This window comes from Centruroides sculpturatus, unplaced genomic scaffold, assembly GCF_000671375.1.
Source record: "Centruroides sculpturatus isolate CEXI.00-Female unplaced genomic scaffold, Cexi_2.0 scaffold931, whole genome shotgun sequence".
NCBI lineage: Eukaryota > Metazoa > Arthropoda > Arachnida > Scorpiones > Buthidae > Centruroides > Centruroides sculpturatus.
Genome location: NW_019385181.1, coordinates 263,961 through 280,959, shown reverse-complemented (window position 1 = coordinate 280,959; position 16,999 = coordinate 263,961). Strand labels below are relative to the sequence as shown.

The 16,999-nt window shown below is 31.1% G+C and overlaps 1 protein-coding gene across 1 annotated transcript in view; it reads left to right on the top strand.

Annotated features, from left to right (window-relative positions):
* Positions 1 to 16,645, top strand: part of LOC111635845 — a 35,156-nt gene extending 18,511 nt beyond the window's left edge. Inside the window, exons 3-5 of the mRNA XM_023380946.1 lie at positions 8,869 to 9,014; positions 9,451 to 9,586; positions 16,061 to 16,645. Coding sequence (XP_023236714.1) covers positions 8,869 to 9,014; positions 9,451 to 9,586; positions 16,061 to 16,295 — 517 coding nt within the window. The 3' untranslated portion in view covers positions 16,296 to 16,645. The remainder of the gene's footprint in view (positions 1 to 8,868; positions 9,015 to 9,450; positions 9,587 to 16,060) is intronic.
* Positions 16,646 to 16,999: the final 354 nt, after the last annotated feature.

Sequence of the window (16,999 nt, the reverse complement as noted above, 5' to 3'; positions counted from 1 at the left end):
TAAAAAAATAAAACGTAATCATTTTATATACAAGTATTAGCGTATATCCGGAAGTTTTCAACGGAAATGATATTTGTGTGAAAGACGATCGAAGTTTCCTATTATAAAGAATGATACTAGAGATTGTAATTAGATCGATCTTTAATTCATATCGTGGTTGAAAACTTTAAACGAGTTGTCGTTTGATCGAATTCGGATATAACGAATAGAAACTTCTGAATTTAACGTGAATGAATTCTAATTTTCTCTGACCGAATAAAATTTTTGAGAAAATAATTTGTACTAATTTATGAAGGAAAGTTGCAATTTTAAGCAAATCGCAAGTTTATCCTATATTAATAAACATTTAAATTAAGGTCGAACTTTAGTTAATAAACGAATCAATGATACCTGGTATGATACTAAATTTTTCAATTTGGTATTGAGAGTATAAAAACGTTTTTATTTTTCTGCAGACAGACGATTCCTAAACTTTTTTGGAAGCAGATAATCGAGAAATAAATAAACGAAGACGATAAAATAAACTTTTGGTTTAAAAAGTGGTTAGAATTAAAACATCCGATAGAATTGCATAAAATTCTGAGGATAATGTCTGTCTGTTTTTTTAGGGAATATTAACATTTGGAATTTGTAGTGATGGATCCTTTCTTCGAAAACGGATTTATCGGGTAGATATTTCTTGTATTTGGATCATAGTCTATCGGCTATTATTATTTTTTTTTTTCATAAAGAGAGCTTAGTGAATAATTTCCTCGAATGTAATAAACTTCTAATCCTCGAATATTTTGATTTATTTCTTATTTGTTCAATTAGAATCATAAGGAATTCGTATTTTCACTTATTCTAAAGTAATTTCGATTAATTATTACAAGTTGAATAAAACTAAGGTTTTTTTTTTTTAAACTGAATTTTCGAAAAATGGAAATAGGACAAAGACGTAATTTCTACATTTAGATTGTTCCGTAAGTATCAAATATAAGAATTTTAAACAATCTGTGATATTTTGTATTTTTTAATTGCAAAAGTAAAGATCCTCGTAGAACAGTTCCAACTTTAAAAATTGTTTCTCTCGACATCTTACTGTAAAATATACAGAAGTCGATCTTTACCGCTTTTGTGTGTATCTGAATTTAACGGGAGACACGTAATTGCGATGCTTTTCTTCCAATTTTCTTATCAAATCACGCAAGTACGATCAACCATCCATCTTCCGTTTTTCTATATCTAGTCATTTTACTAACTGGATTCACTTTTATTCTTACAGAATAGTGCCGAAAATTATTATAAAGCCATCTATAAACATTTTGCATACGGCATGTAAAAGAAATAATGATTTTGCTTTAGTAATAAAAATCAAATAACTGTTTTATCATTTACGAGGAGTAAATATCATTAACAAGTTTTTAAAATTATTTAAAGATTTCATTTTAGTAAAATGTAACATAAATTGATGGAAATAATTAGACTATAAAGGCAGTCGATAGACCACGCTTATTGTTAAGTCTTAAGCCAGCTCGACTTTCTGAACATAGCCGCATTCAACAATATTCTACGCAATTTTTAAAAATCCCTTCAAAAGTTAGTACAATGCTAAGTGATAAGTTTAAATAACAAGGAAAAGGTTTAATTAAGTAAAGGATTACCAAGATTGCGCATTATCTGATCGACAAATTGTCAATGTTTAATTATTCCAGATCAATAATTGATAATTATATAAACAAAGGCGAGACTTGTGTAAAATAAAACGACCCGGAAGAAAAACAGCTATTATAGAACGGGACAAACGAGATGTTTTTTAACAATGCTAGAAAAGAACACTTAAATTTATAATTAGGTTGAGCAGATTTAAATCTGGAAGTAACGTCTAGATGCGTACTGTACTGTACATGAATTTTGCAATCAAACGATAATGAAATATAACCAAACCTTAAATAATCGGGTCTAATAAACCTTAAATAACCTAGCCTTAAATAATCGGGCTATAACTCAGCTAATTTTATGAGGTAGTAAATTACAATCAAACGATAATGCTCGGACAAAACGTGAAGAAACTAAGACTGATCAAGCAACACAAAAGTTAAGGTTACTTTGCTAAAAAGTATTATTTTTGACCAAGAGTGGAAGAAAAGGCTTGTTTACAGATAAAGTTTAATTTAGATGGCTCGCATTGCTACAAATATTATTGGCATGATTAGTCACAAAGTAAAATTCGTTTGAGCTGCAATTTTGATGGAAGCTCAATATTGGTTTGGGATGCTTTTCCGCTGCAAAATATCTGTGTGTATAGTATGTATATATAGGCTATATAATGGCCCGTATGAACTCTCAGATGTATAGAGATACGTATTGTTTTCTTGACTACGCTGAAAATATTGAAGATTTCATAGTTCAGCAAGATTTTCTGCAACATGTGTGTATTTATAGAATATGTTGGCTTAACGAGAGAAATTTTCACGTACTCGATTGGCCAACTTGTAGTCCAGACCTTAATTCGATCTAGAATTTTTGGGCTATTCTAGCTCAGTGAGTTTATAATAATAGGAAACAATATAACACCATTAGAGTCAAACAGTACATTTGAAAGGAGTGGAATGAAATTCCCAAGTAAATGTTGCAAAAACTTGTTCTGTCTATGAAAGACAAGCTAATAAATGTGATAAAAAAATTGGAGATCGCAAAAAATATTAAATTTCAAAATAAAATTTTATATCATATTAAATATTGTTAGGTTTGTTTATTTTCAATGTTTTTTTTATTGAAACATTGAAACAGTCTTTTTTTGTAGATAAAACAGATATTTTTCTTTAATATTATTGTTTTAGTATTTCATTAATAACTATAAACATTAAAATCTAGATCATACAAAGTGTTTATTTGACATAATTACGTGATTATTACTTCTAGCTCTATACAATTTGGACAATGTTCGAAGGAAAGTACATCCCTAGAAAAGAAACAAAAATTTCGGAAGTGATTTTTCATCAAAAAGCTATTTATTCGCTAGTTTACATTTAACTTAAACGAAGTATTTTATACTCTTTATTGGATTTGTAATGGAAGATGTTTTGCGCGGATTCTCTAGTCATCAAATTCAATCCGTTTTTATTAAATCTCTTATAACACTCGAATAATTAAGCCTGGATGGAAATCGCATTTTCGATCGATAAACTTTGATGATGATCTTTGGAGGCGTAATTCGTAAAAGAACGTCAAAAATTCATTTTTACTGGAGAAAAGAGATGATGTTAGGTTGCGACAGTCTCTATATCGATTATTTCGAATGAATAAAAAATGTTTACGATTCTTTTATATTAACGTCAAACATTGGTACGACGTCGGTAATTTACATAAAAGCAAACACTGTTTATTTTAAGGTATCATTTACGGCTTCTTCGAACGACTAGGAACGAATTTTAATCACTTCTCTATAATTTAAGATTCGTAATTATAAAATGCGATCTGAATTGTCGTTGAGACTTTCGAAGGATGAAAACGAAGCTCCCGACCAAATGATAATTAAGATAATTCGGGGCGATCGAGATACTAATGACCAAACGGAAATAAAGCAGACATCCGACGAAATTCAACCTTCACAAATGATTAATCAACACATAATCAGGAATGTGGAAGAAAAATCTCCTGAAGGAGACTAAGAAATCCCGATAGAGACTACAAGTGAAGATTAATGAGCGAAGTTCTATTAAAGGAACCGAAACACTTAAGCCGTGTACCCATCACACACGAAAAAAGAAAAAATATTTTTAAATCATTTGTGTTTTTTATCTGTAATAATAATAAGTAAATATGTTAATTGATACCACGCATCATTGCATTTAATTAGTGGAAAGAAATACGCAAAATTAAATATTTCTTAAAATCTAAAATATTTATATGTATTTATTTAGATATTGTTTATAAAAATTATTCGATGTTCAAGTTAAATATAATTTTATCGCTATTTTAAAAACACAAGATTTAAGGTAGCGATAAAGGTGGACATTTTTAAGGAGGAAAATTTTATTTAAATTCAGAAGAATCGATGTGGTTAGAAGATTACACAAGGCGAAAGCTTAACAAATACATCTAATGGTGAAGTGATGGAACGAGAATAGATGCTAACCTAGCGAATTGGATAAGGTGTTAATGTACAGGGAAAGTGGAGTTAGGTTTTGCTTTTGAAAGACGCGAAAGCCTCGGAGATTCCACTAGAGAGCGAGAAAAACACGAAAGGAGAACCGAGATCGATACTTAGTTTCCATCTTGCTTACGTTGGCCGTTCTCCTTACTCGCTCCCGTAACATAGGGATGCCAACTAACGGCCGCATTAACCGTATCCGGGTAAGAAAGAAACCAACGTTTGGCTCCGTCCTCTTCTTCTTTAATTCAAATCGATTCGAAAATTATTTAACTGATAAAAACTTTATTAAAAATGTACGTATTGATTAATCGATTTTTATTCTTTGTACAAAAGCCCTTCAGGTAATCCGAAATTCGGTCTTCAGTTATTTCAATTTTGATCGTTTTCCTACAGGATTTTAAATAATTTTTTTTATTTGTTAGCATACACATTGAAGAAAGAATGAAATAAGAGTTTTTTACTTACATTTATCTTTTATAAAATTGGGAAAATTTACGATACGGTTAATCAGTGCTGTCAGTCAATGCGGGATAACAAGAGGCGATAAAAACTGGTGTGACAATAAAAAAAGGAAGATTTTGCCGAAGACGAACCGCATCCTCTCTACATTTATTAAATATACACGTTGATACCTGTCGTCTTTTTAACATCTTTGATGGCATTTTGACTTTAATATCAATTACGTTCGTTATGGGTAAAATAACGACTACTTGTAAAATTTTTCAGTTTAGGAAACTGGTTTTAGTTTTTTTATCGCCTTCAAGAATAAAGTCGTCTTCTAATCTCTAATATTAATGGAAGGAGAAATTCTTTGTCAAATTCTGGCTCCATTCCTATCGATTTTCGATAAAATAATCGTTCTGCTTCGGTTTCGTCACATTATTAATAGCGATTGGTCGGAAAGTGTTAGCCCCGTCCCTGCCCTATTAATGTCTGTATCGATTGATATCGTATCTCGAATATTACTTAAATCTTTTTTAGTCAAATTAACTAACCAAAATTAGTTAATTTGACTGACCAACATCATTCAGGAATAACGTTACTTCATTTCGAATCGAATGGAATTGCGGTTAGACGTTTGGTAAGATATCTTCCAAAATTATAAGTCGAATCGATGAGATGAAAAAACGAATTATCTCGGTAGGGACGAAAGTTTGGACTATCTTGTAAGACTATGGAATCTTTTTAATGAATCATTTTTGGGGAGGAAGAGGATTGGATCGGATCCATCTCCCTAGCAAAGAGCCATATGGTCGAACATCGATCGTGCCCAGTTCGCTTAGAAAACACCTTGGACATTGTGAATCGATAAAAAATCTGAAAAATAGACAAGCCAAGATTGTCTTTTGGTGTTAACTCAATTTTCTCTTTATTCGAGTACCCAATCGGTTATTTTCCTTTCAAATTTAATCAGAAGTTAGGCCTGTGGCAATCGATTACGAAAATACTATTTTTTTTTTTTTTGATTTAAGTATATAAATTTGCTCTCTTGAACGAAACGAAATTTGAAATAAGATCAATTCCACACTTTTTACATGTTTTAATTTAGACTATTTATTCGCGGGTACATCGAATCTAAAATATGGAATTGAAAGAGGAACAAATCTATCATACTTTTGTGAAAACTTGTAAATAATTTTTAACATACGCACGAAATCGTTTCGTTTTTCAACAAATTTTACTTTGGTATTAATATGGGGACTATGTATGAAAGTATTTACTTGTTGGTCGCGTTTAAAACGACGTTTCTCGATGCTTTAATGTAGGAACCGAGAAACTGGATTATTAGAAAACGATAGAATGGATGTCGTTGACGACTCCTGAAGGAGTATTTGTCGTAACTGCTCTTCTGATGCTGCGCCAGATGCTTAATTTAAAGGATGTTTGGAAATCCAAGCCGCGCAATCGATCCTTCTCGGAAATGATTTATCGAAAGTCGAGGATCGCCCACCGTCTAAATAGATTATTAGCCTTGTTTTAATAAATGTAATAATCGTGCAATTGGTGCCCTATAAAATTAATAATCGTGCAATATTGTGATTGCCCTAAGAGTGCCGAATTTATTCCGTTTGAGAAGGAAATGAACAACGATTAGTTATGTTTCTTCGATATTCTTAGAACATTTTTAGAATTTTTAATTAAAAGTAACTGAAATGATTTTCATTTAAATTGTTAAGAAATAACAAAGCCCGTATCGATTTTCTAAGTACAGAAGTCGTTTTGAATGAAACGGACCGTATTTTTAATGATTAAAGTCTCGATTCGACGGGAATTGTCTATCTCTCCAGTCAGGTCGGATGGGAAATTTGAAGTTATTTTTTGTCATTTTATTGTTTGTTCATTTCGATCTATTCCAAAATACAAAAGAATTACGCTTAATTAAAAAAACGCATTTTGGGATAAAACCGATTACTAGACGAAAGGTTTTGGAAGTTTCATTAATTAAATTGTTCTTTTTCTGTCATTAATTCGACAGATATCAAACGTAAACAATTTCTAAACTATATTTTTTGTGCTGTTTCGTCGAAATTCTTAGATTAACGAAGATCGATAAACGAGTGAAAAGTCGACGATTTTTTTATTCGTTTGATTTTCTGAAGAGAATCGTGTGTTAGTCGCGAATCGTTGGTCCACGCCATTAATGGATCTATTATCGATTTCGTATCGGAAGCAAGTGGTGGAGATCTTTTCGTTGCTGGCGACATTTTCTTTTCGGCGAGAAACTGATTAAATTTCAATCAAACGCCCATAAAAATTTTTACCGAACGTCCATAAAAAAGAATCATTAATTTTTACAGAATGTATCTTTGAAATCCCATTCTAATTTAACTCGACCACGTATAGTTTATAAACGATTGTCAATGACCGTACTTTTCTAAAAAAATATCTAGCGAAGATCGTAAATTCCAAATTGAAATTGAAAAAATTGAGAAAATCTTTATAAAAAATTTACATTTTCAAAAAGAATTCCTTTTATATTTCTAACATTGAGCGTTTGTATATCAATTTAAAACTTTACGTCACCGCCACGCTATTAAATTATCCGAACGAAGCTGAAGAATGAAGAATTTGATAACTCACTGTCAGTAATTTAAGGATCGCTTTTATAAAATATTTTGGTTTCGAAACCTTTCGACAAAACACAATAAATCTACACTGCGTTAAGAATTCTTTCAAATCACGCGAGATGTTCTCGTTTCAACTTTGACTCTAAAATGTAAACTTTGATTGAAACTCGACTTTGGCCGAAAGTCACCTTGGGCGGAATAAACTCTTCCCGTTTATGACAAATTCTAACTTCTTGGACTGTAATTACTGAAAATAAAATATTCTAAGAAACAACTTAACAGTAATTTATCTATTTAAATAAGGTTATGATGTAATAGAACGATGAACGAGAGAGCAATTAAGTAAAAATTGGCATGACGAGTTCGGCAATTTGTCATTATAACGTTTAAAAAAAAGACACTTAATTATAATTTTTTTGGCTGATAATTCCGGAAAAATTCAGTCGAATTTTTAGTGTTTTTTTTATAGAGGTTCATTTGTTGACGTATATATAGGTTACTTATATTGCATTTTACGGCGGAGTACGACAACACGGAACTTGAAAAGAATGATGTTTATCCTTTAAAAAACATTCCTGGTCACAATCCTCGTTTCAGTAACTTTTGTCAAATAAACTTTTCTCATCTCGTCCAACTATTTCTATTTTCCCACATCATATTTACGGGATGTAAATTATTAAGTTTAAAATGCGCATTGTTACATTCTGGAACATTTAAATGAGATTAAATCTGTTTTATTAATATCTTCCTAGGAGCTAAGAAGATGACATTTATAAGTCAGATTTATTTAAAATTTTTGTATAGATATTCGTGCATCATCATCATTATTGTTAATAATAATAATCTTTTGTAACATATCTGTCAATTTATAAATGTATTTAATTAGACTTGTTACTCAACTTTAAAGAGTTGTATTTTTCTTCTATTATTATTACAGAAATGATGAATCTGGTTCATTATAACGTATTGTTTTCTTAATTGCTTTTAGATTATTCATCGATTTTCTCTTTTTTTTACATCTGGAAATTGCGTCGACGACGACAAAAGACTGAGATAAATGGTTGAGAAAAACACAGATTTTGATTTAGAAAGTGGTCCAGATGCCTTTTATGGAATTTTAATACGGGGCACATTTTCTCTGACGTCGTCCGGCGGCTTATTATTGAATTTATTGCCTATGGAAATTGAGTGTTGAGAGAATGAAGTCGACATCAAACGGCTTGTCCGAGACTAAAGCGAAAATGAATTTTATTCACTGCCCGCGGGAGAAAAATAGGATTAGAGAAAAAGGAGGTGAAAATATCGGTCGAGGCGATGAGTCACGATTTCTCTTAATGTTATTTCTCGTTTTGGTTTTTATATAATAAAAGCTAATGCCGGCCAAATTATCTTCTTGTCTCTATTATCGATTTCCGTACATCGTATAATGTTCTATTTATCTATAATTCCACGAATTTTTGGTTAAAGTAAAGTTCTCTGAAAAATAGTGTGTGGGGTATGTAATGAATGTTTCAGATAACGAAAGTAGAAAGTAATCTTTCCAACCATAAATGAGCGGGTCATACACCCGCTCATTTATGGTTGGAAAGATGTTTATTTGTAAAAGAAACTTCCGTTAGATTAGTTTTTAACGAGTGTTTGAATGTTTCGTTTGTTTTACAGACACTTACAAGAAGCGATGGTCTGCGTTAATCGTTTTACAGAAAGATGTTTCGATGCGGAACAACAACAAATTTATCAGACGTTGACCAGAGGAGCGCAACAACTTTTATCAGATTTGTGCACCGATGGATCGGAATTTCGAAAAAGTAAATTTATATCTCTCGCGCTTTTAACTTCGTTAGATACTTTCTATCGAGCAAAAGAAATAAATTTTCCTTACAGTGCATTTTTTTGTTTTTTTAAAGTATTCTTTGCGTTACTTTATCCGCAACTTAAACGTCATTCGTTTAGATATTAAAAATGTTTTCTGTCCCTATCGATAGACAATTTAAGATGAAACTAAATCAATTTTATCGTTTACACATATCGCCTTAAAAGGCCATTTTGAAAATTGTTTCCGGAAGATTTAAAAAGTGCAACTCGATTGTATTTATTATCTTATTCTTTACCGACCTAAGTCTAAATTGAATAAAATTCGAAGTTTCTTAAAATATTGCGGATTTTAACAGTTTTTTTCTTTAAATTAAATTTCAGGAAGTATATAATGCAATAAACGTAATATATTCCTTTTATCGTGTTTAGAATATCTGAAGCATGCCGGTTGTTACAAACAGCTATCTGCAGACTATAAAAAATGTTCCGAAGATTACATTAGACAGCAAGAAGTCATGAAAACACAAGAACTTCCAGAAGAAGAACAACTGAGAAAGTCTTGCTGGTAAGTACTTGGTCGTCGTCTTTTAAATAATAAAATACATCGATATTTTCTTTATACTATTTGTTCCTATTAAAACAAATGTTTTTGAAATACTTGTTTTTACCCGGTAAAATTTTAAATATGTTTTTCTAAACTTTCAAATTTATTATTTATAACTTTCATATGTTTGACTTCCTAGACCCTACTTACATATATAAAGTATACACATATTTACATACAAATATAAAGAATAAATTTTAGCTTCCTAAAGAAGGAAGATCAAAAATCGTATGTTAGTCGGTCAAATCAGAAATAATAGTAAAAACCTGAAATAATACATTTTTCTATGCACCGTTGCTCGCAAACAGCAATTTTTGCTGTCAAGAATTTTATCCAGACACAAAAGCGTAATCATTAAATTATATAAAAGTCGTTCCAGTTTTAAAATTTGGAACGCGAGTTTAATCGCTTTAATTATAAATCTTTCCTGCAAATCTTATATTTTTAAGATGTAGGCCTAATACCTTCTAATTCTAAAATTGAAATTTGTTAAATCTATACTCTATAGAATTATAGAAAGTGAAATGCACTTATTTTTCGTAAAATGATCTCAAGGAAACGTCTATAAATTGTCACATAATTTCGTATGGCCTTTTTTCCGTGCTCTCTCTCCAAAATTTTCACATTCTGATTACAAATTAGAACATCTATTATTTTTTTTCTGAAAATATAATTTAAAATTATAGTTGTAAAAAATAAAAAATAAAAAAAAGGAATAGTTTCGAGTGACCTACCACAACAATTTTTGTATTATTGTTGGAAGATAATTTGTTTACGATATGCTCTATTATTAACGAATGGATGAATACTTAACAATATTTTATGTCAGATTGAATAAAAGCATCTGTTTTTGTTGGATATAAATACGTATTTCTTTTCATGCAAAATTCAGTCTCGTTTGTATGATTAATTATCCTAAGGATGAATTCTCATCCAACAATCTCACGCGTTACTTCCGTTGCATCGGTCATCACTTTCCTTCGTTCCATTTTGCTTCATTTACTTTTAACTATTTAATATTATGCTTTGTCTTTAATATTGTATTAATATTTTTTTTATTTTGTATTAATTTCTTCAATTTTGCGTGACATCTTTCTACGGAATAATTAGAAACCAATAATAGTTAACAAAATTTGATCTGATTGGGTTGCAATTAAAAAAAAAAAAAATGTAGACCTATAAATTCCCTATCGTCCGTCTGTCCGCCCGCCTGTCTTTCCTTAATCGCGAGAACGGTGTTAGATAAATGAAATTAAAGACCAGACATGGAAATCTTAAGGACAGGAGGCCCCGAATAACTGATCAACTAAATACGAACTTCCGGTCCGCATCGGAAATCACATTATTTCAATTCAAAACTTTTTCTGAAAGAAGTTAGTAGATGGCACGGCTCTGTTAAAGGAAAAGTATGACGTAAAGGGGCAAGACACTACTGTACTAATTTGAGGTGGATAACAGATATTTTAATTTAAATTATAATTTTAGATAATACCTAAAAAATATTCGAACTACAGAAATGCAAAAACAATAATCACGAAGTCTAGATCTCAAATAAGAAAGAATATAGAACAGAAGGAAAAACGAAAACACATTCTATATTTTCTTTTCAAATGTTACATAACAGCATTGTATGATGTGGCTTCATAAAAGATAAAAATACCCGACGCTTTTACAAAGCTGATTATTTTACTTTTTGTCGGAAATTGTGAAGGTTTTCTTGTTTAAACGCAACACCTAGGAGTTTAATTTGCATAAAACTACGTCGTAGTTATTTCTAGCATTAGAAAAGAGTCTAAATATAAATTATCGATAAATTACGTCATTAACTAAATAAATCTCATTTTAACTACATTTATCCATCTAATTAAGATATCGATTAATGTCGACTAACATCCAATAAATACATCGATGTTTAGCAGTACTTTGGCATTTGGATACCGTAAATCAATTAAAATATAAATATTGTGAAACCCTCTTCTTTAATAATTTAGTTCTTCGCCCGAGTTAACTCGGGAAGGTTCCATAGCGTTACATAAAACTCGGTCCTTTCGGCCCCCCAAAAATTTGTTTTTTTTTTGAATTTTTGGAATGTTTTTTGTCTCCAAATTTTTTCAAAAATTTTTTCCCGCGCGAAAAAATTTTATCGCGATTTTAATCTACCTTTAATGACGCACGATTAACGCTTAATTGTTTTTAATGAGATTTTTTTAATCAAATTTAATTCATCGTTCTAAAGTTGTAGTGCACGGATTTTCCTTCGGTAATGTTACTTAAAGCTAGTTTCTGATGTCAAAAACCACCTCTAATAGTTTTAATTTTTTTAATTAATAGATTTTATTATATATACGTTTAATTAAGTCGGGGTCGGAAATCGCAATTAAAATTTTAATTTTTAAAAAATATTTAAAAATATACGGCCAGCTAGTATTCACCCTACTATAAACCCATCGCCTCCCGAGACTTCTATGAGAGTGTCCCGGGAAATCCAACTCCAGCTAAGTTCAAGGTCATCCAGCTGTGTAAACAATGACTCGTCGGTGTCAAATTTCGCAGAAAGGCGAGACAAAGGAAAATAAAGTTTAAAGCTTTTTCTTCAAAATTAACGCATTTCTTTCGTTTTTTTCAGTTTTAAGTATTTTTTATGTTTAATTACATTAATATCAAAAATTGCTGGGAATTAAAGGTGTAAAAAATCGTGCGCTTAAATAATAGTAAAGTTAAATACTAAAATATGATTTAATTGATCGATTAATGCACCATATTATATAAGTTGTATCTAAGTTTTGAATGTTTTGAGCTTTTAACAAGCTCTAAACATTCAAAACTTTCCATACAGATACAAATTCGTTGAATAGGTTCTGTATATATTCTGTAGATTTTAATTCCTTTTCTTATAGACTTAATATTTTAAACGCGTTTTTGCGTTAAACGAAACGAATTTGTAATTCGTCACGATTTATTCGATTTAAAAATTTTTTAAATGCTGGTTTTATATCTTTTGGAGTGTTTATATACTATACGAATCTTGTTTTACGTGTCATTTTCCGTCCGAGAGATCGACAACCAACAATTCCATCAGGTTCTGTTTTAGATTAATCTTACAAAGTCTATATATAGCATTGATATTGGTCCATCTCTCCCCTCGATTCGTGTGTAGCTTACTTTCCTCAATTTCTTTTGCCCTCAAATCCTACTCTTTTGTATCGTATTGTTTACGAAGATAAAGGATCTAGAAAACTAATTTTTCTGTTTCATAACTTTTAGTAAGCTACACTTCTAGCAGATAACTCTTAATATGCGCATCCTTATTATAAAATAATCGATTTAGTTTCAACCTTTATAAAATCTTTCTCTGTTTATGAAATGAGATTAAAAAAATTACCGTAAAAATATTCTATATTATTATTATTGACGGAAATAATTAAAATTCAAATTAATAATTTCAACTCGATTTTCTATTGTTTGGTGTCCACAATAAAACATTGTATTATTTTATAAAAAGACAAACTATGATAACTGGAGAAATCATGAAGTTCTTTTTGCAACTGTAAAAACTGCATCTAATTATTATATTCTTAATGGTTCGGCAAACTCTAACGAGTAAGATAAATTTTAATAAACTTAAGAATTTACAGCGTCGCGGAAGATCCAAAATTACCTATTCGTGTTACAAAGGAAAAAAGAAAGCAGAAAATACTTCCCATAATCCTGGTAGATTGCATTTTTCCGTTGGCTACCCATACAAAGACGGGAATGTGATAAATCCAAACGCCTAAGACGACACGTGATAGAAAAACGCTGATTCACTTCTCCAGACGACACGTTTCCAATCAGATATTTTCCATTTTTCACGCAATTTTGTCTACGTCAGATTAGAGTTAGTTGTTTTTCGAAGAAAGCGATCTTTCGAGAAAATCGATGAAGTTCATATAAGCGAAAGGAAATGGAATGGTAGTTTTACAAAGATTTTTTCGAAATTTGCATAATTTTTCAGAAATCACGAAGAAAAACGATATTCCTTTGAAGGAAAAAACCGTATTTGTTTACTTACACTGCAAAGTTTTACTTCAATTTTACAATAAATTCTTGTTGTTATGGTCGGTATGCCCTACTCCCAAACTACGAATACGAGAAATTCTAAAAAAAATTACACATTTTTATTTTAACTTGAAATATTACATCAAACAAATAGATAATTTTCTCGATGCGACATTTACTTATTCGTTTAACACGAGTATTTCGCAGCGGTTATTTCAATCGCATAAATTCTTTATGTAATTACATATAAGTTATAAGTATGTTACGTAATTGAGAAATTCAACATGATTGATTGGTTTCATATTTCGTACAATAATCTGGAAATCCATAGCATCGCCAAAAGAAATCCAGAGAATAATATCTCATTTTCCAAAGTTACGAAAAACATTTGAAATAACCCATTAAATTTCTGATGTTTTTAAAAAACTTATTTAATAATTTAAAGTTTTCTCGTTATTATTTAAATGTTTTTTCCCCTCCGTTCAACTGTTTTTCCGTATTTTGGCAATTGAATTTCATGAACTGTTTTGATGGCGGTAGAATTTAACCCGTTTAAGGTAACGCTTTTCACGAAAAACGTCGGGTGAGAATTTCCATTCTCGAAAACGTGTGTAATGAATTATAATGTAGTGAAAGAGTACCATTTTAGAAGGGAGGAAATCGAAGGAGCGATACTTTGAATTATTCCGGTTTTCAAGTCCAAAATCGAATCGGAAATTCAATTTCACCAAAGCTTAACAAATTAAAAAAAAATAAACAAATAAAAGGAACATTTTTCGAAATAAATTTTATATTCGAAATGATTTTTATAAATTATTTTTTAAATCGATTTTAAAAAGAGCATTCCAAAAAGTTTATAAAAAATATATAAATGTCGAAAATTCTTCGAACAAAACATAATCAGATTGGAAAGAGTGTCTTTTAAATAAAATGAAATTATTCTGTCTTTTCCTAAATGTGTGACATCTTTATATTGGTTGCCCGAATAAAAATGATGCCAGTCGAGTCTATTATTAAATATCAAATAGAGAATAGATTTTCCACGTTTAGATTAATTTTTCATTTCGACATTTAAAATTATAATAGACTTTCCCATTAAAAGTATGAGCTGATATTCATTAATGTAGGGAAACACGCAATGGAAATTAGTTCCGTGTTTATTATGGAAGTAATCGTAATATGGATAGGTCCTATATTAGAAAATTTGAAGACATCTTTAAACTGTTATGTATTTGATATTTCTGACAATGTAAGAAGTTTGATATTCAAAATAAACGTCATACATCCTACGATGTGGTGTTCGAATTGTTTGGTCACTGCAGCGCAATGATAGCCTAAATCTACATATCGACTCCACTCCTATTTTGAGAAACACAGTAAAACTTGTTTTATTCGAGTTGCGTTTTAAACAAGTTGTCTAAAAGGAAAAAAGTCTTTGGAACTGAACGATTTTCCATCTCCATATATAATAGTCACCGCAGAGCGTGACAAACTATTCCAAGAACGATTTCGAATATTGTTAGAGAAACGAACCTCACGTTACAAGGGAACACAAGGTCTTTAATATTAATTTTTGTCGGAATTAACCAGGGTAGAAACGAATACGTTCAAAAATTGAATGAGTTTTCGAGAATTGTGTTCTTGAGAACAAGCAACGATTGTTGGGATGAGATTGAACAAGTAAAAATTGGCAATACTATGTTTTTCAGGAGAACAACGTGGTATTGCCTTGTACAGAGTAGTTAGTAACTACTGCCGAATATTCGAAAATAAGTTGGTTAACATATTGATAGAGATCGAAGTAAACTATTAATTAGGATATTAAAATTACTCGAAAAGCCAGATAACAGAGTAACTTGATTTCTACACTACTGTAATCAGATTAGAATTTGGTAAACACGAGATTTTGGTACTAGAATTGTGCTGTTGGGGTCGTGTGAGCTGATCAGAATCGTATTCAAGAAGTATTCGAATACCTAGAACATGTTCTTCGGAACAAAAGCGATTTTTTTTGGTTAAACAGTTTTGAATCCTTAAATTTGAATACTCTTGTCTTTAGTTTGAATCATTTGGATTAAATTTAGTAATAGACAATTTTACGTATGTAAAAAAGTGATTTTACTATAAAAGATGAAATGATAGTTTGAAATTAATCTTCAAACTATCTTTTTGGATAGTTTGAAGATTAAGTAAAACAAAATACTAAAATCTGTTTGAAACTGAAACAACCCAAAATGGGAAAAATTATCCTGTACCATTTAATTCAGGTTTATATAGGATTTACTATATTATAGTTTAAATAACTTAAGGAGCTAATTTTATAAATTAAACTAGCTTATATTATTTAATTGGAACGAATTGCAATGTAAATGACTTTTTTTTCCTCTTGTTTCACAGCTTGTTCGACGGCTACAAACAATGCACTAGGAACGCCGTTTTGGCCAAGTGCGACGCGGAAGCGGCCGACCTGGGTGAACAGATCGTCATCAAGGCAGGAGGATTCCTGGTACAGAACCACTGTCGCAATTACCGCTACGACTCTCCCGAATGCGCCTCGGGATGCGCGGCGCACGCTTCTTTGGCCTTATCCGCGCTTCTCGCCCTCTTCGCGATACTCCGCGTCCAGGTATAGAGGAGCTCTTCCCCGCGCGCCGTTTCCGACACACCGCCCGCGCGCTCCAAGTTGGACGCGCTACCCGACGTCGCCACCGTTTCCGAAAATCTTAACTTTTCTACGGTCGGTTATTTGCGATCGTTTGGGTACAATTTAGTCTAGAGTCGTCGTTCGTCTATATGTGAACACGTAGAAGAGGAAATAGATCAAAGTTTACTTTTGTATGCAGTCGGATGTGAAGTGGTTGGTGAATGTCCGTCGTTTTTATAGTGACCTATTTTGTTACATAAACGTATTTATTTCGTTCCGAAATTTGTGACTAAAATACTTTCGTAACATTTTTATTAATAAAATACATTTTCCAGCTATATTTATTATTTTTATTCAATTTCAAATATAGTAAAACTCCAACGGACGGAACCATCTTAAGACGGAAACTATTAAAAGCCAAAAAACTGCATTCATTTCGACATCGCCGTTAATTTTTCTCACAAAGTGGCCCTTCTAAGGAAGAATCTGAGATTCGAACGGAAATCTATTAGTTATACTTGTTAATTCGCATTAATGGGGGACCTGTCATAGACGGAAGCTTAAATATCTATTCTGAAAATCTGATAAAAACATTGGAGCCGATTTCATTCTTATTTTTTCTTATACGATGACGGATTTTAGGGAATAGTTTAGTTAAATGATATTAGAATAAAGTATTGACATTAACAAGT